The sequence below is a fragment of the Microtus ochrogaster genome, chromosome 6, assembly GCF_000317375.1.
Source record: "Microtus ochrogaster isolate Prairie Vole_2 chromosome 6, MicOch1.0, whole genome shotgun sequence".
Classification (NCBI taxonomy): domain Eukaryota; kingdom Metazoa; phylum Chordata; class Mammalia; order Rodentia; family Cricetidae; genus Microtus; species Microtus ochrogaster.
Genome location: NC_022013.1, coordinates 79,164,057 through 79,186,586, shown reverse-complemented (window position 1 = coordinate 79,186,586; position 22,530 = coordinate 79,164,057). Strand labels below are relative to the sequence as shown.

The 22,530-nt window shown below is 47.1% G+C and overlaps 1 protein-coding gene across 1 annotated transcript; it reads left to right on the top strand.

The window, feature by feature from the left end:
* The first annotated feature begins 295 nt into the window (after positions 1-295).
* Positions 296-20,666, top strand: Utp25 (UTP25, small subunit processor component). The gene is made up of 12 exons (XM_013346944.1): positions 296-464; positions 911-950; positions 1,892-2,117; positions 5,774-5,932; positions 7,402-7,490; positions 8,592-9,002; positions 10,888-11,107; positions 11,629-11,831; positions 12,241-12,423; positions 12,516-12,628; positions 13,122-13,367; positions 20,018-20,666. Exons 1-12 carry the CDS (start codon positions 358-360, stop codon positions 20,259-20,261), a joined length of 2,241 nt encoding a protein of 746 aa, XP_013202398.1. The 5' UTR covers positions 296-357; the 3' UTR covers positions 20,262-20,666.
* Positions 20,667-22,530: the final 1,864 nt, after the last annotated feature.

Sequence of the window (22,530 nt, the reverse complement as noted above, 5' to 3'; positions counted from 1 at the left end):
TTGGGGATGGGGAGGAGAAGCCACCAGCCTCGTTCCCGCAAAACAAAAACAAAACAAACAAACAAACAAAAAATAACCAGGGTAAGGTAAAAGATAACCACCCGAGAAGCCAGCCAGCCTGGCCCGCCCTAGCTGCGGTGCTCAGAGTACGCATGCGCAGACACGCCCCCGTGCTCTGGAGGAGCTCCGGCAGGGGGCAGCATTGCGCCCCGAAGGTTTTAATGCCTGTCGTACTCCGCCGGACGTAAAACAGCTCTGCTTTACGGCACCCGCCTCCGCCGTTTACGGCGCCCACGTGCGACAACTTCCCGGTGGGAACCCCGGTGTGCTGGCTGAGGCGAGCTTGACGTTCCCGCTATGGGCAAACGCCGTAACCGCGGGCGCAGCCAGCTGCTCAGCACGATGACCAAGAAGCAGAAGAAGCACCTCCGCGACTTTGGCGAGGAGCACCCCTTCTATGACAGGTCGGGCCGCTGAGAGGGCTGGTTCGGGCGGGCTCGGGCCGGTTCCGGGAGGCGCGGGGTCGCTGCGGGCCCGGGCGTGCAGCCGCGGGGTGCATTCTGCAGATAGACCTGCTGAGACCCCTGGGCCTGCTGTCCCGGCACGAGGTCTCAGGTTAGCCCAGCCAGGTCCCCAAACACAAGCCGAAGAGGCGAGAGGTGAAGCCCGGTGTGTAAGTGGGGAAAAGCCGGTGTCTAACTTGTTGTTTGTCACGTGATGCCGTTGACCCCCCCCCCCAGTTGCTTGTTGCCCGTTTGTCATCTCTCCCCTTGCGCATGCAGAATCTTTTACACTATGACTGCCTATTATTGTGTATTCTGCGTTGCTCATTTAAAGCAGTATCCTTAGGTCTGTCGTAATCTTTACAGATTAGTAGCTAAAGTTTAACAGTACCCATTTCTCATTTTAGGGTCTCCAAAAAAGAAGTAAAGCCCCAGATTTGTCAGCTGGTAATGCTTTTTTCTTTATAATACTTGGAATTGGGTTGTTACCTTTAAGATCGTGTGTAAGAGGAAAGCTTGGGTGTTTTTCTGTGTTTTTCTGTTTTGACTGTCAGCTGTGGTTTTAGACATCTTAATTAGTTTTAAATGATGGAGAAAGATGGCTGTAAAAATTCCCGTGTGACCATAGAAGCCAGAGTTGGGAACTACCCCATGACACTTTGTTCTGAGCCTCTGTTGGAGAGGTTCTTCGGAGTGCTGGCTGTCGGTGTGTCCATGGTGTGCTCATCATGAAAGTACTCACACCTAGTGTAATATAGACAGTGGCCCTCCCTTGAAATGTTATTCCCGCACCTTGAACCGTGAAGCCAAATGTCTGAGATGTAAGTTAAAGCCCATAACCTAAAATTTTGTTTGAAATGTCACTTTTTATTCCATGTACAGCTAATGTGAACAGCTTGGCTAGCTGTTGTATGTAAATTTCATGCTGGGCTTAAAGAGGCGAGATTATGTAATATTTGCAGAAAAGCTCATTGGACTTTGGTTTCCTTTTTAATTAGTGTGTATTCATTATACAAACCAAGGCTTCATTTGGGCATTCCCAGGCATATTAAATGATAGCCTCCATGCCACCCATTCCTTGCCCTGCTCTGGCCCTCAGTCTCTACCTCTGCTAGTCCCCTTTCTCTTTGTAAATACTTTTTCCCTTTTAATTTCATGACTTCTAACTTCTTAAAATCTAGTTTCCTCACACAAGAGAAAACATATTTGCCTTTAGTCTGTCTCATTTTTACTTAATTATCCCCCACTCTGTCCATTTCCTTGCGCGTGATTTAATTTCCTTCTTGGAGGTCAGGAAATCCCATTAATATGTATGTCTCACATTTTATTTTAATTTTGTTTTTTTAGTGCGACAATAAAAACAATATAAAACTCCCATTTTCCTTTAGTCAGAGAGTTCAGACACTTCACATTCTGAAAGTGAATCGGAGAGTGAACAAGAGCACGTTTCAGGGTACTACAGACTGCTTGCTACATTAAAGAATGTCTCTGAAGAGGAAGAGGACGAGGAGGAAGACGACAGTGCTGTCAGTGATGGAGATATCAGTGATGAAGATGGTGATGAAGATGTCCAGGTGGAAGAAGAAATAGCTGAGTCAGCTGAGACACAGGAGCGTGAGTATTTGGGATTGGCTTGTCCTCTTTGGCAGGACAGAGTGTCCTGTGCTGTGTGGGCTGAGTGACAGACAACATTTGGCTCCAAAGCAGAGATTCAGCCTTATTGAATTTGGTTATATTTTGAAAATCCAATGGGAACACTGACCCTCTCATCAGGAAAATACTATTGGCTTACTCTTTCAGGAATTTTTTTTTTCTGACTTAATGTAAGGCTGCCTGGCTTTCCCAAGGGACATAATTTTGTCACAGATGGCTGTTTTCTGCAGAAGTTGTTCCTCTTCAATAAGAGACCAAGTGTAGTGGAAGGTAGACATAAAAATACTCAGTAATTTTTAAGTTGTAGATTTGTGTTTACGTAAAGGAGACGTGTCTGCTCTCATTGGGTCTATAGGGAGACTCTGAGAGGAGCTGGAATTGAAAGCCCAGAGGTCCTCCTTCTCAGGGCTCAGAATGCTACTCTAGGTCTTTCTTCTGTGCTGGGGAGTCAAGCCCAGGACCTTGCGCATACCAGGCTGAGCTCATCCCTAACCCTTACATCTTTTGAGTCAAGGTCTTGCTGTGTAGCCCAGGCTAACCTTGAACTCATGATTTTACTGCTCTGGGAACATAGGTGTGTGACACCATGCCTGGCTTAAGTGGCTTTTTTTTAATCAGCCTCATTAGAGTGTATTTTATATGCAAATGAATGAACCCAGTGTTGGCTGATAAGGCAGTTCATTGGTTGATAGCTCCACTGTGAAAGTTGACCAATAGAGTTAGATTCTTAGAACCCACATAAAGGCAGAAAGAGAACCGGGTCTGCGTGCAGCACTCACACAATTATAATAATAGTAGTGGTATCTATTTTTTAAATACAGTGCGAGCTTTTACAAATAGTGTGCCCTCCATCACCTCCAGAAAGCTCTTAGTCCTTTCTCCATCCTTTACCTGATTTCCGTAACTATAGGTTAGCTGTGCCCATTACAGAAATTAGTGCAAACATGGTCAAACACTCAGCTTTCCAACGCAGACTCTCACTCTGCAAACCTGGCCTTGCATGTACTATGTGGACCACACTAGTCTCTAATCATGACGATCCTCCTGCTTCATCCCCTTCTACTTCCTACTCCTCAATGCTGGGATTGCAGGTGTGGTGTTCTATGCCTGGCTTGTGTCCATGTGTCCATTTTTTACCCTATGTGTTATTGTTTTAAATACTTTGCTTTTTATTGCTGGATATCTGTGGGTGACTTCTGTATCTTCCTTATCTCCTTCCTGTTTTCCTTACAGACAGTATCACTGTATCCTTGACGGGAGTCTGGAACTTGATGTACAGACCAGGCTGGACTTAGACTCACCAGAAATCCTCCTGCCTCCTGATTTAAGGTGTGCACCGCCATGCGTACTAACTAGTTTCCTTTTCCTTTCTGTCCCCCGCCCCCATGCTTGCCAAACATGTGTGAAGTGCTGGGCTTAATACATGCTTGGCAAGCAGTTTCTCACTAGGTTACATTCCTGGCCTCTTCTTTCTTCATTCATTCATCCACTTTTGTGTCCTGGCTACTGAACAGCCTGGGGCCTCGAGTATTTCTGAGCAGACACTTCACCCTGAGCTTCATCTCCAGTGACTTTAACCTGTCGTGTAGTGTTTTACCTTGTTAGGGTAAAAATCCTTTGCCTTGGCTGGGCATAGTAGCACATGCTTTTAATCCCAGCACTTGGGAGACAGAGGCAGGAGGATCTCTGTGAGTTCAAGGCCAGCCTGGCCTACGTACTAAGTTCCAGGACAGCCAGGGTGACGTAATGAGACTCTGACTTGAAAAATAAAAACATACATTGTCTTAATTTTTGAGTGTTTGTAGGTCCTTAGTTCTGCTTTCCTTTACATTTAATTTTTTTAGAAGAAAATAAGCTTTGTTGTTGTTTTAGACATAAGTGTGCTGTATTTACTGTAGGACTGTGAGGAGGGGAAGGTGTAGCACAGAAGGTGAATGCTCTCCTTGGGAAAACAAAGCTCTGCGTTTGCCCCACACTGTAAAGCCAGGGTGTTGATACAGCCTCTCAGTGTAGTACTTGGTGAAGGAGAGGCTCGAGGATCTGGTCTGAACACCTTTAATAGTTCATCTTTGTTTTTGTAGGTGGGATTGCACATATGTGTGGGAGGGTACACACATGGGTGCATGTGATGGACGCCTAAATTTCTGAAATTTGATTCTTTAGTAAGATACTGTAGATGTTTTGTTTAATTTTTCCTTTCTTTGTATTGTATATTTTGCTGCACTGGGGGTTGAGCCTAGCTAGTGTCTCACGCCTGTGCTCTGCTGCTGAGTTCTGTCATCATCCTGGACCTTTTCTCTGTAACCTAACTCTGGTTTCACATTAGTCTCTTGGATATGTAACAGTCAGTATTGAATACTCCTTTGATAAACATTTCATTTGTTCTGTGATTTCTTACTGTAATTCCGACTGCTGTGACATCTTTCATGTGTATCTTAGTACACTATTTTAGAATAAGTTCTAAGCCGGGCAATGGTGGTGCACGCCTTTAATCCCAGCACTTGGGAGGCAGAGACAGGTGGATCTCTGTGAGTTCGAGACCAGCCTGGTCTACAGAGCTAGTTCCAGGACAGGCTCCAAAGCCACAGAGAAACCCTGTCTTGAAAAACCAAAAGAATAAATAAATAGAATAAGGTCTAGAATTGGGTATATTAGAATTCTTCAGAGAAACTCCTAATTATGATAGAAATCTATTTTAAGGAGTTGACTCATTTGGCAAGTCTTTCAGTCTAAAGGCAATCAAGCTGGATCCCCAAGAGAAGCCACTGTTAGAGCTGGAGTTCAGTGTCTGTCAGCTGGAAGTCTTCTTCTGAGAGCAGACCGGCCTCTGTTTACTCAGTCATCACTCTGTGGACGGCCGGGATACAGCCCAGGTGTTAGCGTCTGCCTGGCATGTCCAGAGCCTTGGTTTCCATCTCTGGTGCTGCATCTGCTGGGCAAAAATGGAGCATGGCTATAATCCTAACACCCAGGAGAGAGAGACAGGAGGTTCAGAAGTTCAAGGTCATCTTGAGCTAGTAGAGGGCTAACAAGAAGGCTAAACTACAAAAGGCCTGTGTCGAAAAATAGCCATTTGCCTTCCTGATGGAAGTCTACCAGTTGGAACATATATATTTAATAATTCAAACCCACCTCCAGGCTTGAAGCCCAGCTTAGTTACAGAATACTTGCATCACCTAGGTCCGCGATCAGGCTTAATTCTGAAAGATCACTTCCACTCACTGAATTACCTGATTGTTGTTTAAAAATAGTGCCTGGTGAGATGTGCACGTCTTTAATTTTTAATTCCAACACTTGGGAATCGGGGCGGAGGATCTTTGTGAGTTGGAGGCCAACCCTGTCGACAAAGTGAGTTCCAGGATAGCCAGGGCTACATGAGAAACCCTGCCCCGAAAAACCAAAAATAAATAAATAACAATGAACATGAATGTTTTAATTTGGTTTTTGTCAACATTTAAGTATGTGTAAGTTATTTATTTATTTTTGAAACAGGATTTCACTCTATAGGTCTGGCTGTTTGGAAATTGCTGTTGACCAGGCTGACCTCGAACCCACAGAGCTCTACCTCACTCTGAAAATTTTACAAAATGATTTTCAACATTCTGGTATGTCTCTAGCTGATGACCCTAAAGAGAAAGATGGGGAAGAGCCACCCGATACGTCACAGAAATCCCCAGAGGAGTTCACCGATGCGAAACACGAGTCACTGTTCAGCCTGGAAACCAATTTTCTGGAAGAGGACAGTGGAGGCAGCTCTTCCCAGAGAACATCCCAAGGTGAGCGTGACTCTGTGTGGTGGGGCTGTGCACTGATTCATGTTTAGTCTCCTGACTGAGGGAGCTCACAGAGCCAGTCGTCCTGTGGGAGCTGGAGCAGATACTTCTCGGGTAGTGTAGAGATAAGGACTGGTCGGAGAGGAAGGGGCTGAAGGGTGGAAGTGGGGGAGGCCAGTGCCCAGGCTGCAGGATCTGGAAGACTTTGCTGTCCAGTAGGCAGAAGGGTAAAGTACTCTCCTCTTCCACTCCTTACCCACTCTCCACTGGAGCGGTACTTCCTCAGATTTGTGCGGCCTAGCAAGACTAGTCCGAGTGTCTTATTACTAGGGCAGCTCCCCAACACCACCACTCCAGTCCCCTCCATGGTCACCGTGCCTGTGACATGGGTGTCTGCACTATCAGGTCTGCTCGTGCTGGGCAGGCCAAGCTGGTATCCTTCTGTGTCGGCCTTTCCTAGTTTGCTGCCATTGGGCTTCATTGTGGATGAAACTTGAGTCCTTGTTTGGTTTAGCTGAATCTGCTGGCTTTTACGCAGGGGGAGGAGTAGAGGTAGAATTTGTGGGATCTTAGCATAAACCACATTCTGAGTCATAGCAGTGTTGGAGCCTGGACAGAAGCAGGAAGCCTCTGTCCTGAAGTCTCTGCATATTTGCTGTGCAGATGAACTGGCCTGGGCTTCCCTGTTTATGTTGCTCGCTGTTATCCTGGGTATTTACTGCAGGTGCCTGCCATTTGGAGTTTTTACGTCTTCACTTTGTTGCTTCTCAATGAGAGGCACGGAGAGAGGGCTGAGGGTCACCCGAGTGCAGTGGGCACAGAGCTGAGGGTCACCCGAGTGCAGTGGGCATAGAGAGAGGGCTGGTTGGCCAGCACATCTTCTGCATGCAAGAGATAACATTTGGATCGTTTGGTAGTTCAGGTAAATACTGAGAATTCGTGTGTCTTGCTGTGTGGAATACATGGAGCCTACTCTCAGGAATCTTGCCATGCACCAGATAAGACAGGAGAATGTGCTGGCTTGTTTGAATTGGTGAGGCATGGTAGGGGCTGAGAGTGTGACTGTCCTGTGCCTGGCACAGTAAACCCCTGTGAGGCACTTTCCTGTGAAGGATAACACACAGTTGAGAGGCAGGAGGATTTTGGTCCAAAGGAAAGACTCAGAAGCAGAATTTAGGGTTGTATAGTTCAGAAATCCCTGAAGCGGTGGGTTCAAGTGCAGTCGTCAAGACCTGAAGTTCGGGCTGAGGTGTCTTCCGAGGCTTTGGGCTGGGATATGGTCAGTGAGCACTTTTGGAGAGTCAGCTTGCCAGGCACTCTTTATAAGCTTTGAATGGGGATGGGGCTGGGAAGAAGGATGAGTTGATACCAGAAGGTCAGCGTGTCCATCTCAGCAGACTAGAGACGAGCCTGTCAGGAGACTAGAAAGCCCTGCCGTTTGCTCACTGTGCTCACTACTCTGTTTGAATTAGATCCGTTTCAACAACACGTCAACAAAGAACTGAAAGAAAAGGACATTCAGGCTGCGACTTCAAGCTCTCCAACTAGCCAGCAGCTGAAAGTAAGTGCTGTTTGGTTTCCCAGGAAAGCCCACAGTGGAACGGTTTACTGATGTATATTATCCATGGTGAGGGTCACTGTGTCCGTCCTCTTGCTCAGCTTCCCAAGCGCTAGGTTCTGAGTGTGATACCATACATGGTCTGGTTGACTTTTTTGAGTTAGCAGACAGGTGTGCAGGTATAAGAAGTAGTTGAGACTCACTTTTTTTTTTTTTTTGCCTGATTTTCTCCGTGGTAGCATGTATCAGAGTACAGAATCACAACCAGAATGTGAACATAGATGCCATTTATTGCTGCTTGGAACTCCTGTATGCAAGGCTAAGCCCTCTCTCTACCATGGCCTTGCGTGCATAGACTCAGGTTCTCTGTGCAGTGTTGTCGTCTTGTAGGATCGATCCTGTTTGGTATGGAACACTCCGGCCTGTCTGCTTCTGCCTCCCCAGTACTGAGATTAAAGGTGTGCACCACCACACCTGACTCTGTTGATCCTAACCCCTTCGCCTCCTGAGCCCATCGTCAGTTCACTGTTGTACTGGACTTACCCAGAGCAGCACCTCTGAGGGCAGCGCAGTTCCCTGGAGAGTTGCCCAGGTTGCTCGGCTCTCTGTGGCTCATTTTTTATTGCTGAAGTTGCTCTAATCTTAGGTCAGCAATTTTTCTACAGTGAAAATTCCTAAACATATATCTTACAAAGTAGCATCCGTAAAGTTCTACTAGGCATGTCTGTAAAAAGAAGAGAGAGAAAGGGCACAGTGGAGATTAAGGAAGGGATGGGTCAGTTCCGAGACAAGGAGAGCCTGTGGTGTACACCTTGTGACGTGTCACACTGCAAGGTTATTTGACCATTTTTATCTAAACGAATGTTGTGCGATAGTGTGGGAAACACTAGAGGCAGAGCTCAGGTATGAAGCCAGCCTCCAAACCTTTGCACACCTCTTATGTGACTGTTGTCTGGACCCTCTTGCCTCTGTAAGGCCCAGCATTCCCTACACTGGAGTAGCAGGGCTGGGTGAAGAGCAAATGGGATGATTCCTGACTCATCAAGTACTGTGAGTGTTGGTTGTTCTCATGCCTAACTGAGCTCTTGATATGTCTATCCCTAGTGGCCCATCCTGGGACAGCTTGTCTTTTCATCCAAGTTCCGGAAGATGGAAACATTTAAACCTCCAAAGGACATTGACCTAAAGTCACTTCATCTTCAGAAGCCTCTAGAATCCACCTGGGGAAAAACCAATAGTCAATTTCTATCTGGTCCTCAAAAATCAAATAGTCCCTTTACCCCACTCCAGAAAGAACTGTTCTTAATCATGAATTCTTACCGGGACCTGTTCTACCCAGAGAGGACTGCCCTGAAGAATGGCGAAGAGATCCGCCATGTGTACTGCCTGCATGCCATAAACCACGTCCTCAAAGCAAACGCCCAAGTGTTGGCAAACAACAGTAGACGCCGGAGCCAGAAACTTGGTGTGGGTGAAGACGATGACTTCAGGGACCAAGGGCTGACCAGGCCTAAGGTGAGCGGAAGCAGGAGAGCTTTGACTTCGGGAAGGCTGTGAGCTGCTCCTTAGTCGTGAGTGTGTTGACAGCTGACTGGTGAGTGTTGAATGAGCCAGGCAGCACAGGGCAGTGAGAGGGACTTCAGGTGCTCTCGGGAGCACCATGTTGTTGGAGGTCTCTTCCTGGTGACTTTCCTCTCACTGGTACTTGAATGAGTTTTTTACCCAGTTCCTTAATGTGACAGCTCTGGGCAGACCCAGATTCACAGAAGGCCCTCTAAAGAGAACGTGGGGCAGATTATAGAGATGGACTAGAGACACCTTCAAGACAAAGATCCCTGTTTCTGCTGTGAAGTTCCTAATGCTTAACAGAGTGATTCTGTTTACTTGTGCTGGCAAGCCTGACCTCTGGCATTGGAGGCTCTAGTAGGAAAGGATATGGATTTAATTCTGTGTATTTTTCATGATGCTGAGGAGCCAGGCCTTGCTCTTATATTTGTCCCTCCTGTCTCCGCGAAGAAGATCATGTTTTCAGACTTCTCTTCAGCTCAACAGGATTCAAGGGTGTAAATACTGATGACTTTTAAAAGTTTTTTGTTTGTTTGTTTGTTTGTTTGTTTGTTTTTAGTCAGCCCCCTTGTTTGATAGCTTGGGGAACAAGTGTGGGCACTTAGTGTCACTGCTGGGACAGTAATCCAGCCTCTTAAGTCTTAGCCTGGCATACAGAACAAATTACTTACTCCTCTGGTTGGCTGGTTACATTTCAAGGTGGCTCCTGCAAATGTGTGGACATGACATTGAGGTTGTCTGTTTCTGTTGTGCACCATTGGAGAATCAGGGAGATTACCCTGTCTTGCCTAGGATTGGAGCCTCCTGGCTTGACTAGGATCGCACTGTTTAGTAAGAATGGTGGGCAGTTAGAAATGAGCTCTTTGCTAAGCATCTTCTCATTTTCCGTTGCGCAGAAACTTACGCATTTATTTGATTTATTTAATTTTGTGAGTATGGGTGTTCTGCCAGCGTGTATGTATGCGCACCACCTGGTGCCTGTGGAAGTCAGAAAAGGGCGTCAGATTCGTGGAACTAGAGTTAAGCAGGCTGTGAGTCCCCATGGAAATGCTGGGAGTTGAACTCTGTTCCTTGCAAGAGCAGCAAGTACTCTGACCCACTAAGTCATCTCCTAGGCACAATCTTTAGGCATTTTTAACAGACTTGGAAAATTGAGTCCTGTTTTTCCTACTCAGAAACATGTCATCAGAGGTTTCAAAAACTGTTCTAGAGAATATACTAGAAAAATAATAGTGTGTTAATTCTTTTCTGTATTTTTTTTCTTACTTAGTCTCTTAGTTACTTCTCTGGTGTTGTAACAAAACACAACGACCATGGCAACATATAAAAGAAAGCATTTGATTGGGTTACAGTTTCAGAGGGGTAGAGTCCATGAGGGTGGAGCAACTGAAGGCTCCCATCTTCATCTACAAGGAAGGCTTGGGAGAGAGGCCATGTAGAATGGCAGGAGTCCATTGACGGGGTAAAGTCCACCCTCAGTGATAAACTTCCTTCAACACGGCCACACCGGTCCTTCCCAAACAGCAAGCATTCAAACATACAAGTCTATGGGATCCATTCTTGTTGAAACCACCACATTGTGCATTTGTTTGAGTGGATCTTACTTTGCCCTCAAAGACCCTTGTATTTCTTTCCTTGAGTTTCTGCTACTGCTGCAGGCATTGCCTTAGACTGAAAAATATTTGCAAGTTTTGCTTGAGAAATGCTACACATGGAGCCATGCTACTAATGTTCACAGGATGTGTTTATGTGGGTGCAGGAGACACTTGGCTTCTGGTACTGAGCTGGGCCTTATGCGAAGATATTCACCTCTGATCTGCCATTGCCCCCACAGGTGCTAATAGTGGTGCCCTTTCGGGAAGCTGCCCTTCGGGTCGTCCAGCTCTTCATCAGCCTCCTTGAGGGGGACAGTAAGAAGAAAATCATTGTAAGCAACAAAAAGAGGTTTCAGGGGGAGTATGGCTCTGATCCTGAGGAGAGACCTCCCAACCTGAAGAGGCCTGAGGATTATGAAGCCGTATTCGTGGGCAATATTGATGACCACTTCAGGATTGGTAATGCCCCCTGTCAAGGTGGAGGTCCTTGGGAGAGCTGGGGGGATCCCTGACTCAGTCTTCTAGCAAAACTGGGTGCTCTTGTGATCTCTCTTGCCTTGGATAGGAGTCTCGACTTGGTTGGTGGGTAGAGACTCCAAGACCATATAGAAAGGCCTTGTGCATTGCTGTGGAAATGGTTTGGCTGCAGCTTGTACACACCAGGTGCTCTCAGGCTTCTCAGAGTTGAGAATCACAGAAACTGGGTGGGGTCACCCTGAGGAGGCTGAGGAAATTTCATTTGGGGGCAAGCCTGGATCTCCATCCTGTTTGTAGAGAGCCCACCCAGCTTTCATGTCTGTTCCCTTGATGAGCTCTGGGAGAGTGCTCCTTGTTCATGGCCTTGCGCCTCATTCACGGATATTGCTGAGTATCTGCCACGGGTAGGGAAGCTGGGCTTAGAAGTTCAAGTTTGTCCTTTGAAGAAGTCCAGCCTGGGAAACAGCACAGGGCGACAAGTTGCTGACACGTGTGCTTTTCAGGAGTGGCAATCCTTCAGAGGAGCATTCGTCTCTATGCCCCCTTCTACTCCTCCGACATCCTCATCGCCTCCCCACTGGGCTTGAGGACCATCATTGGTGGAGAAGGAGAGAAGAAGAGAGATTTTGACTTTCTGTCTTCTGTTGAGCTTCTCATCATTGACCAGGCTGACATTTACTTGATGCAGAACTGGGAACATGTCTTGGTAATGATGAGTTTTCCCCTTGGACAGACAGCACCCTTGCTCCATATGTGTTGGATCAGTGTCTGAGCCAGCTTGGTCTGAGCATTTGAGACACTCGTGATCTGCAGCCTAAGCTGACCTCATAGTCACAGTGTGACCCATACTGGCCTCGTCCTTCTGACCTATGGTGCCCCACCCCACCAGGCCTTGTTTTGAAAGTTCCTTTTAAAGGATGCTCCAGTAGCTAGCCTGTGTTCTTATTTAGAGGACTGCCCAGTAGCCTGTGTCTTTACTTTGTGGTCAGCTGACCTTGAGCATGTCGCCATCTGGGCTTTACTTTCCTGCTGTCACATGGACACACACTCCATGGGTTAGGGAGATGGATCATACATGCCCAGTAGACACTAATGGTGGTATTTGCTTCTCCAAGCATTTGATGAACCACATGAACCTGCTACCTTTGGACTCCCATGGGGTGGACTTTTCTCGAGTACGCATGTGGAGCCTCAACAACTGGTCCAGGTACTACCGCCAGACCCTGCTCTTCGGTGCCCTGCAGGATGCCCAGATCAACTCTCTGTTCAACAGGCACTGTACCAATGCCCAAGGCCAGGTGAGCCCCATGCCCTCAGTCACCCTGTAATGGAGGAGTTGATGTCCTGCGATCAACAAGGACGGCTGCCTAAAGTTCTTCCCTCCTGGCAGGTGGCCGTGAGGAATGTCCCAGTGACTGGCGCCATCAGCCACGTGCTGGTGCAGCTCCCACATGTCTTCCAGAGGATGGAAGCCCAAGATCTTGCTTCAGTGATCGATGCCAGGTAATTCCACCCACAACCACAGGGCCTCAGAGAGAGATCTGACTTTGGATGTTTAGCACTGAACGCTGTTGCTATTAGTAATTACTGATTACCAAGTTAGGTCCCAGAACTGAACTCAACCGTGACGGAGAAGAAATCAGGCTGGGGAGAAATGAGGGCTTGGCCTCAGTCTCAGCTAGAAGCAGGGTTGGAATGGCAGCCCGTGGTCCTGGCCCCTTGATTGAGACATGGCAATCTCATACCATGCTGCTGTGGACTGTGACATACTCCGTGCCATTCAGCGAAGAGCTGATTGTCCAGTTCTCTCCATGTTTGCCCTCTGTGGGCCTGTTGTGCTTCACATGTGCTACACAGGCTGGGCACCGAATCTGCCTCTACACTTCCGTGCTCGTCAAGTTTTATCTACCTAGTCTTACAGGGATCTCTCACTGTTACTGCCCACTGTAGGTCCAGCTCAAGCCTGTTAACCTTGTCCTTGGCCTTTCCTAATCAGGTTTCACTTTTTCGTAAACAAGATTTTGCCTCAGTACCGGGATGCCGTCATGTCCCACACACTCATCTATGTCCCCTCCTACTTTGACTTTGTGCGCCTCCGAAATTACTTCAAGAAGGAAGAGCTGAACTTCACACACATCTGCGAGTATACACAGAAGTCTGGGGTCTCCAGGGCTCGACACTTCTTCCTCCAAGGAGAGAAGCAGTTTCTGCTCCTCACAGAACGCTTCCATTTCTACAAGAGGTAACAGGACAGGCTCTCCCTCTAGGGGGCCTGGGCATGCTCTGTGGGCTGGGCACATATTCTTTGCCCGTGGGGATTGGTGATGGCTCATCTCTGTCTCTGCGTTGTGGCTTGGTGGGTAGCAGGGTCATCGGTTTGTTGGTTGGTTACTTCCAGAAGTGGGCATTGGTGGGAAAGGTAGAAACCAAAGCTTGGGCTGTGGACTGGAATGCAGCTGTGTGTCCAGCACCTCACAGAAGCCAGCCAGAGTTGAAGAGCAAGACAGGATCGGCACAGGAGCTGGGGAGATGGAGGCTGAGCACAGGGTCATACCCGGGGTGACTATCTCACCATGGAACACCAGGGCTCTGGTTTCCTTGATGGTGGCAGGGGCAAAAACTGAAGAGGCTCAGAGTTGAGTATTTTTAGTGTTTCAGTGTGTGTTTAGATTTATTACCAGTCACTAACAAAACAGATTGGCTGGCCTTTTTGCTATTGCTTTTTAAATTCTTATTTGCTTGTTAGTTAGTAATAGCTTTCTGGACCTGCTAAATGGCTGTGACCTGAGCTGAGTTCTTAGGACCCACGTGGTGGAAGGAGAGAACTGAATCCCAGTTTTGCAGAAAGCTGCAGGTTTATGTGCCCCCAACCCCTACCAGGCTTCCTGCTGCCAGATTCAAACCTTCCTAATGCTTTGCTACAGAGATGGAAATTCTATCCAGAGCTTTCGTTTTGGTTTCTTATGGTGGAATTTTGAATTGTGTTTCATTTCATTTTGTTGAGACAAGGTTTTATTTAGGAAAATTTCAAATTAACTGGTAGCCCAGGCTGACCTTGAACTTCTGATCCTCCTGCTTCTACCTCCCCCTCCCAAGTGCTGAGATTACAGACACATACCTCCACACCTAGCTAATATTTCTGTTTTATTAACTTGCCGTACCATATACCAACAAGGATCTGCCAGGGATGTAAACCAGAATTCTACCCTCCAAGCTTTGAGGGACAGTCAGCCATGTACCATGACTCTCTGGAAGTTTTCATTTATGCTGATATTGGAATGTTGTTTTCCAGGTACATTATGTCTTTCCGTATGGTGAGGGAGGAATCCTAGCAGCCTGCATGGGCTCAGAAGACTAGGCATGAAGATTTAGATATTTTACCTAGTGTTACACAAAGATGTAACATTACATGTAATGAATTGCCAAAATGAGTATGTTTGCTCCCAGCTCCATTCTTGGCAACCTGAGCTGCTTGGCCAGGGAGCTCCTGGGTGCCTGCTGTTGGCTGAGAGTTGTTTCTGTTCACAGTGGAGTCACACTCACTGAAGCTCTTAACTTTCTTTCATCCCAGCAAATGGAAGTGTGCCGTCTGCATGGCTGGAAAATTCCCCAACATGATTTTAGCCATTTCAAATGAAACTGTATGAGCAGCTTTCCGAGGGGAGGGTGAGCGTGAAAGGAGTCTGGAGACTGAGCAGTTCCTGTGAGCACTGTTAACTCAGACCACAGTCTCCTCAAGCGCAGTGTGAAGACGGGCTGCACACATAGAAGCAGCTATGGCATAACCTTTATCAATTGGCAGGGAAAGCACACACGTGGCATGTCCTGGGGTTTAGGTCCTGACAGCATTAGGCTTATTTGAAGGTTTGGTACATTCATGGTCAGGGGAGGTATGCAGATAAAAGTCAGATAGAGATTCATTGAGAGGGAGGAATCCAGGAGAGGGGCTGTCTCTGTTGGAGTGGAAAATGCAGCCCCAAATTGAACAGGCACTGGGCTTACATAGGTTTTCTTAGGAGTGAGCTTTCCGGGGTGAAATGTTCAGGGTTGGGTAGGATCTCAATTCCTGAGTTTGGGACAAGCTCAGAGATTGGTTGGATTTTGTGCTCAGGGATGGGTTGCCTTTTGTGTTCAGGGATTCATTGGATTTCAAGTCCTGAGTTGGGTGGGGCAGGGTGTGTTTCCTTGGCTCTGGTCAGGGCCAGGGTGTTCTTGCGCTGCCCCTTCTCACAGTACAGCACACACTGCAGTCCCGCTGCACTGCAAGTGAGGGCAGAAGGTTCTCTCAGCCCAAGAGCTCAGGACCATCCTGAGCAGCCTAGCAAAACTCACCCAGCTAAAAAGAAAAGGGGAAGGGGCTTCCTGATACTTCACCTGGGTTTCACAGCGCACATTTCCTCAACACAAGCACATGTAACCGTAACACCTGTGTCTTAGCACTTGGTGTCACCGCTCTGACTTTGCTGTATGTGGCCTGAGTCAGCCTCCCTGGCTATGTTCCCCAGTCTGGGATACAAAGGTGTACGTAGCATTTGTTGACCGTGTGACAATCAAGGTATTTTTGGTTGTCACGCTGTAGCCCTTGCAGTGTGCAGGACAGCTGTGAAGGAACTGGTCTGTGATGTTCTCTTCTGTATGACGTTGGCATGTTTTGAAGGGTCATAGTGTGTTTCCTAAAGTTGTGTCCCATAATCCAGACTATCTAATTGCTTATTATTTGGACAAGTGGCTCCCAAACTTGGATGTATATTAGAATTCTTGAGAGTTATTAACAGGCCACATGCTTGGTCCCATCGCAGTACTACTGAAGTCAGTGTCAGGTAACAAAAGACAGGCTACTGATTAGAATAATACTTTTGTTCAGAATTCTGCTAAGAGGGGTTTGTATCATTCCTGCCTCCTCTCGTGGTACATTGTGGTGATGTAAAAGAAAACGGCCCCCATAGAGAGTGACACTAGTCAGAGATAATGGCTCTGTTGGAGGAAGTGTGTCACTGTGGGAGCAGGCTTTGAGATCCTATTTATGCTTAAGACACACCCAGTGAGACAGACCACTTGTTACCTGCAGGCTGTGGGACTCAACTACTCCAGCACCATGTCTGCCTGCACACTGCCATGTTGTACCACAGTGATACTGGACTAAATCTCTGAAAATGGAAGCCACCCCAATTCAGTGTTTTCTTTTATAAAAGTTGCTGTGGTCATGGTGTCTCTTCACAGCAATAGAAATCCTAACTAATATGCACATGATGCCAGCCTGCCCATCTGAGATGAAGCCATTCACCAGAATCACTGGGTCAAGATGGGCCTGTTAGGCTTTCCCATTGTAAAAGCCTTTCTCATGAATTAATAAGTAGTCTATGCAGTATTTGCCGTGGATATATTCCATTCAATTGTTTAGTTATGAAATGAACCTCATTTCCTTTTAATGAGCATATCATTTTTTTTGTTTGTTTGTTTTCTGTTTTACTCCGTTTTCACCGCTATGGTGAGCCCTTCACATCTGGGGCTCTGTGTCCTCAAATTCGCCAGCTGTTTGCTGGAAGAGGAGGACGTGTGTCAGTACTGATGTGTGGACCTCTTTTTTGTCCTTGTTCCTGAAACAATAGTTTTTTTAAAGTATGTATTTTATGTTTATGAGTGTGCATGTGTGTGTGCCTCCTGCCCACACAGGTCTCAGATCCCCCCAGAACTGGATTTAGAGCCAGTTAGTTGTGAGTTGTCATGTGGTTGCAGGAACCAAACTTGGGTCCTCTGGAAGAACAGAAAGTACTCTTGGGTACTGAGCCATCTCTCCAGTCCTCCTAAGCAATAGTTTAACAGCTTTCCACACAGCACGGATGCTGTGTTTAGTAAGAGGTAACTTGAAGTATACACAAGTATCCGGTCTGTGCATCGCATCTGTAGTCCTAGGTATTATAGAGAGTGCTCAGACCAGTTTGTCCTGGTTCCTTGGCATACTCTGTACAGTTCTGCAGGTGCATGTATTTTGATGATATACCTACCTACTTGTTTCTTTACAATGAATTTTGAAAGGAAAACTTCCCGTCATAAAGGCTGCATACAGTTAAAAGTGTGTACATTGTCCTATGCCCTTCTGCATCTTCTTCATTGATCCCACTCCACAAATTCAAGGGCTGGTGTGCAGGAGGCTCTGAATACCATCCATAGCACCACACACACTGCCCCATCATTAGTGTCTTTTTCTTGATTTTTGTATTCTGTATAATTTTAATTGCATACACACTCTGAGGTAAATAGTCCTTACGTTTGTATACACCTTGTATCCTGGCCACCAGTGTGGGTGGCTGTTTTAGTCTTGTCTGGATTTGATGGTTGCCATAGCAACCTTCCATATACTACAAGATTGATATTCCAGTAATAGATAGAGAACCTAGCTTGGTGTCTGGGAGTCCTGGTCTCTGGAGACAGTAGGTTCTGTTCAGATGCTGTGTCCTTTTTTATGACAGACATGAACATCAGCAGTGAGTGCTGCAGTGGAACTCAGGGCGGGGGGGTTGTGGGGTTGTTTGTTTGCTTTTATATTTAAGGTAGGGCTGGTGCAGAACAGACAAGCTTCAAGCTCTCAGTGTAGATAAAGATAATGTTCATCTCTTACCCCTGCCTCCTCCACACCTGGCTTGCTGTTGGTCTTAACAAGTTAGAGCAGATTGCTTAAGTTCACTACTGTTCCGTCAGTGTGGGAAGGCAATGCTGAAAAGGTGAAACAGGACTGGAAAAGTCACTCAGTGTTTGCCAGAGTGTGGGAGCAGGGCCCTCTTGGCCCCAAAATAATCACACAGAAACCATATTCTTTAAAACACTGCTTGGCCCATTAGCTCTAGCTTCTTATTGGCTGACTCTTACATCTTTGTTTAACCCATTTCTATTAATCTGTGTATCACCACATGGCAGTGGCTTACCAGCTAAGTTTGGCAGCATGTCTTACTCTGGCTGCCAGATCCATGGCGTCTCCCTGACTCTGCCCTTCTTTTTCCCAGCGTCCAGTTTCATCGTCCCCACCTGCCTAAGTTCTGCCCTATCAACAGGCCAAAGCAGTTTCTTTATTCATTAACCACGAAAAGTAACACAGAGACAAAAGGCCCTCCCACACCACCAGAGCACTGGGATTCTATTCCCCAACCCACGTGGTGCCCACAGCTGTCTGTGATTTCAATTCCAGAGTATCCAGTACCCTCTTCTGACTTCTACAGACACATGCACACATGCACAATGTTTTTTGGTTTGTTTACTTGTTTGTTATTTAAGTAAACCACATTATGGTGGGTCTCCAGAGAGACCAGCATGAACTGTGAGCTAAAAGGAGGGAAAAGTTGTCCTCCGTGAATGGGATAAAGTTCCTGTTTGAGTATAACACCATCCCTAACGTTCCAACAGGGACGTCAGAGCCTTGTCAGCTTGTCTATTGCTGGGTCCCACAGGGACATTCAGCCTTAACCCTAGCAGTTCAGTGACCCCATAGTCTGCACTCCCAACCCTTCACCCCACCGTGCTGCAGGGAATGAGGCGGCAGTTTGTGAGCTGGTGAAACTAACTGCTTTGCCTAATGTCGAATGGAACCTCAGGCAGCATCTTGTAAGGTGGATGAACTTGGGACATTTTTGTGTTCGTAGAGTGATGAGAAAGGACCAACAAGTGCTATTAGAATTGGTGCTGTTTATTTTATGCCCTTGGTCTGACCACATCCTCATTTTGCTTGATTGTTAAGTCTGTAGTTTAGTCTGGCAAAGTTTTATTTTAGTGTCATTAATCTTTATTTACTGTGTGCACAGGTAGGGATCGGGACTTCTTTAAGGAGTTAGTTCTTGTCTAGCTTGTGGATTCCAGGAATTGAACTCAGGTTACCAGGTGCAATGGTACACTGCCTCCCCCACGGAGCACCCCTCCCCCAACAGCTTTTCCGTCCTGGTCTGCCGTCTTGCCTTTACTTCAGCCCATGCAGAGCAGGCTCAGAGCATAAATGTCGGCCAGGCGTGGTGACACGCAGCTGTAACTCCAGCATTTTGGGAGACTGAGGCAAGAGGATCATTGTGAGTCTTGGCTGCACAATGAATTTGAGGCCGGCTTTGGGCTACATAGTGAGACCTTGTCTCTAAAGCAAAGTGGGGCTGGCGACTTGGCCCATCCTTCCGCGTGAGGAAGAGAGAGAACTGGTTCCCACAGGTTGTCCTCTGACCTCTATATGTATATTGTAGTACACACACATACACAAATGTGTGTGTATGTATGTGTATGTGTAAAATAAGAAAGACTAAGCCTCCCTGGCCTGCAGCACAAATTCTGGACCAACTAGGGTTACACAGTGAGATTCTGTCCCATAAAAATAAATAAATAATGAATATTTAAAAATTGGGCCAAGCATCATTGTATCATGGTGCTGTCTTTAATGCCAGCACTCAGTAGAAGGCAGAGGGGCCAGCCTAAAGTAGAAGGCTAGCGAGTTCCAGGTCCGGAAGAGCTACATAGTGGCTGGATGGTGATGGCACATGCCTTTAATCCCAACACTCAGGAGGCAGATCTTTTGTGAGTTCAAGGCTAGCCTGGACTACAGAGCTACACAGAGAGACCCTTTCCTGGGGATGGGGGCAGGGTGGGGGCAGGAGGACTACATAGTGAAACCCTGTCTCAAAATACATTTTTAAGAAATGGAAATTTTTGTTGCCATTATCTTAAATTCAACATTAGGAAGTTGATTATGTTGCCATAAAAATAGAGTCTCTGGCTCTGGGGTGGCCTTCTGTCTGTGCTCTGTGTCCATGGTCTGTGCTCTGATTGCCACCCCAGGCATCTAGCAACATACTGAGCCATGTCCCTGTGAAGCCATTGGTAGCACAGCTCTGCTGGCTCTTCACGCCCTTCCCTCTCTCACAGGTACACAATAAAAGGCATCAGGAACCTCATATTCTACGAACTGCCAACATACCCTCACTTCTACAGTGAAGTCTGTAATATGCTGAGAGCCACCAGTAGAGGAGAGGAGGCCACGTGGACCTGCACCGTGCTCTATTCCAAGTACGATGCCCAAAGGTTGGCTGCCGTGGTTGGTGTTGAGCGGGCGGCACAGATGCTGCGGTCTCCAAAGAACGTTCACCTGTTTATCACCGGAGAAAAGTGAGTGTGGAACAGGAAGGCTGCATCGGTGGAGCGGATAGACCTGATGTCATCACCTCTCAGGAGCACGCTCCAGACAGACTGCAGGCCTGTGGACCTGGGAGGTGCATTAAAACTAATGTTGGTGACCACAGCTGGCAGAGCCAAGAGCAGTTTGCAAGTTTGTCACATTCAGAAGCGACGCTTGTGCTTATCAAATGTGTAAGCTGTACGTTTTCCAATTACTTGGTGCATGGGAAGAGTCTGACTTGCTTGTTCCCTTCTTAAAGCACTGGTGGCGGCGTTTGTGAGACTGGCTGGGAGCTGGAGATGGCTTGCTGTGTCGTCTCGGTCCCGGCATGTGGCACATGGCTTGTGGAACTCTGCCTTTGCAGCCAAACTCAAATACAAGTATAAACACTTTAACCTAGAAGAGTACATTCTTTCACTGATCTTTTTCAGTTCCTCGCCGTGTTTCAATGGCTAACACGTTTACAGTCAGGGTATGTAAAACAGTATTTATTTCTGCAGTTAAAGAAACGCTGTTTAGGACCCACGGCTGATGCCTGTCCTCAGCACCACTGTCTCCTGTGTTTTAGCTGGGTTTGGAGTCTTGTAGCAGGTGAAGTGAAAAGGAAATTGTAATTTGAAACATTACAGACATTATTTTAAGCTTGTGAAAACAAACACGACTGCAAACAATGGGCCATCACAGATGATTCTTGCTTCAGGTGACAGGGAAGTGCAAGTCTGAGCCGAGTTGTTGAGGAGCCAAACTCACAGGTTCGTGGGAGCGAGAGTCTTGTTCTTTGAGACCCCAACATGTCCTTGAGTGAGCAAGCTATCATCACTGCCTCCATCCAGATTCTGGACCCCATTAGAACCTTACCCGTGTACCCGGCTGTTGTAGACACTGAGGACACGGGCAGGACTGCAGGCTCCCATCGAACCTGCTGTGTCCTGAACTCTGAAGCTCAGCCGAGTTTCTTAGGGGCTGAATCGACCTTGGTGCTCTGAGTTCTGCCAGGAACTCTGTCAGCTGTTTCTTAGGTTGTGTTAAATGGTGCCTGTGACAGGAGCCTCGCTAAGGTGGTGCTGCAGCCTCGCTGAGCCCATCACTGCTGACCCTGCTGACCCCTGGTCTAAGACAGGATTGGCAGACTTCACTGTAAAGAGTAGGGGTTTTTTTGTTTTGTTTTATAAGTAGAGTGTCCACCCCAGTCTTGCATGGGATCATGACATCTCCCTGCCCTTTGGAGTGCTGGGATCACAGGCTTGAGCCACCATGCCTAGCCTCACTTGATTTTTAATTTATAGATATGTGCTTCATTTTTCATCTTACCGTCATTATTTTTACAGGAACTACCCTGGTCTCAGCTGTGACCAGTAGGATCACCTTCAAGCTGGATCCTGTGTCCTTACTTGTCCCCTTTTCCTTAGGGATTAGGGTTTGTTGTTTCAAGCCCCAGCTGTGGTGAGGACAGGAATGTGTGTCGGGGTTTTGTGTCTGCCCACTTCAGATCTCTCAGGAAGGCCTTGACCTTGAAGCCTCCCCAGTACCACTAACACGTTTGGCTGCTGGTTGTCGTCAGTGTTGTTGGTTGAGAGTTTTGTCTTGTGTTTGTAATTGATTGGTGTGTCTGTGTATGTGGTCGTCAGTGTTGTTGGTTGAGAGTTTTGTCTTGTGTTTGTAATTGATTGTCGATTGATCGGTTGATTTGCAGTACGTGGGAATCAAACCCAGACCCTGGCATGCACTCCCCAGCCCTTGATTTTTTTTTGAGACGGGATCTTGCTATGAAACTTAGGCAGCCTTGGCCCGGACAGGTAGCCCAAGCTAGCCTCGTCTTAACCCTCCTGCCAGCCCCAGGCGCTGCTGTCAGAGCCTGGTGACGTTTCCTGAATGTGAGCGCATAGATGTTTACTTCTTACCCGTCCTAGAAACCGTAAGTTCACACTGGTGTTTCTGTTTCCAGTGTTGTGCTGCAGGGTCCTGCTGATGCCAAGGGCACTCCACCACACACACATGCAAATGCACACAAAGAGTTCTTTTTAAGTCTTTATTTTATTTTTTTATTTTTTTACAGTGATATAATTTGGGGCAGCTTTTATGCTAAATAGACATTTTGACTTCTCGGCATGATAAGCAAAACCAGTTACTCCAGACTTAGAACCCGTGTCAGTCTTTCCTCGCTTGTTCTATTGTGCTTCTGAGACGTGCTGTCCTCAATTTGTGATCCTCCTGCCTCGGCCTCCTGACAGAGACGTTTCCCCTCTGCCAGCGTCTGTCTTGG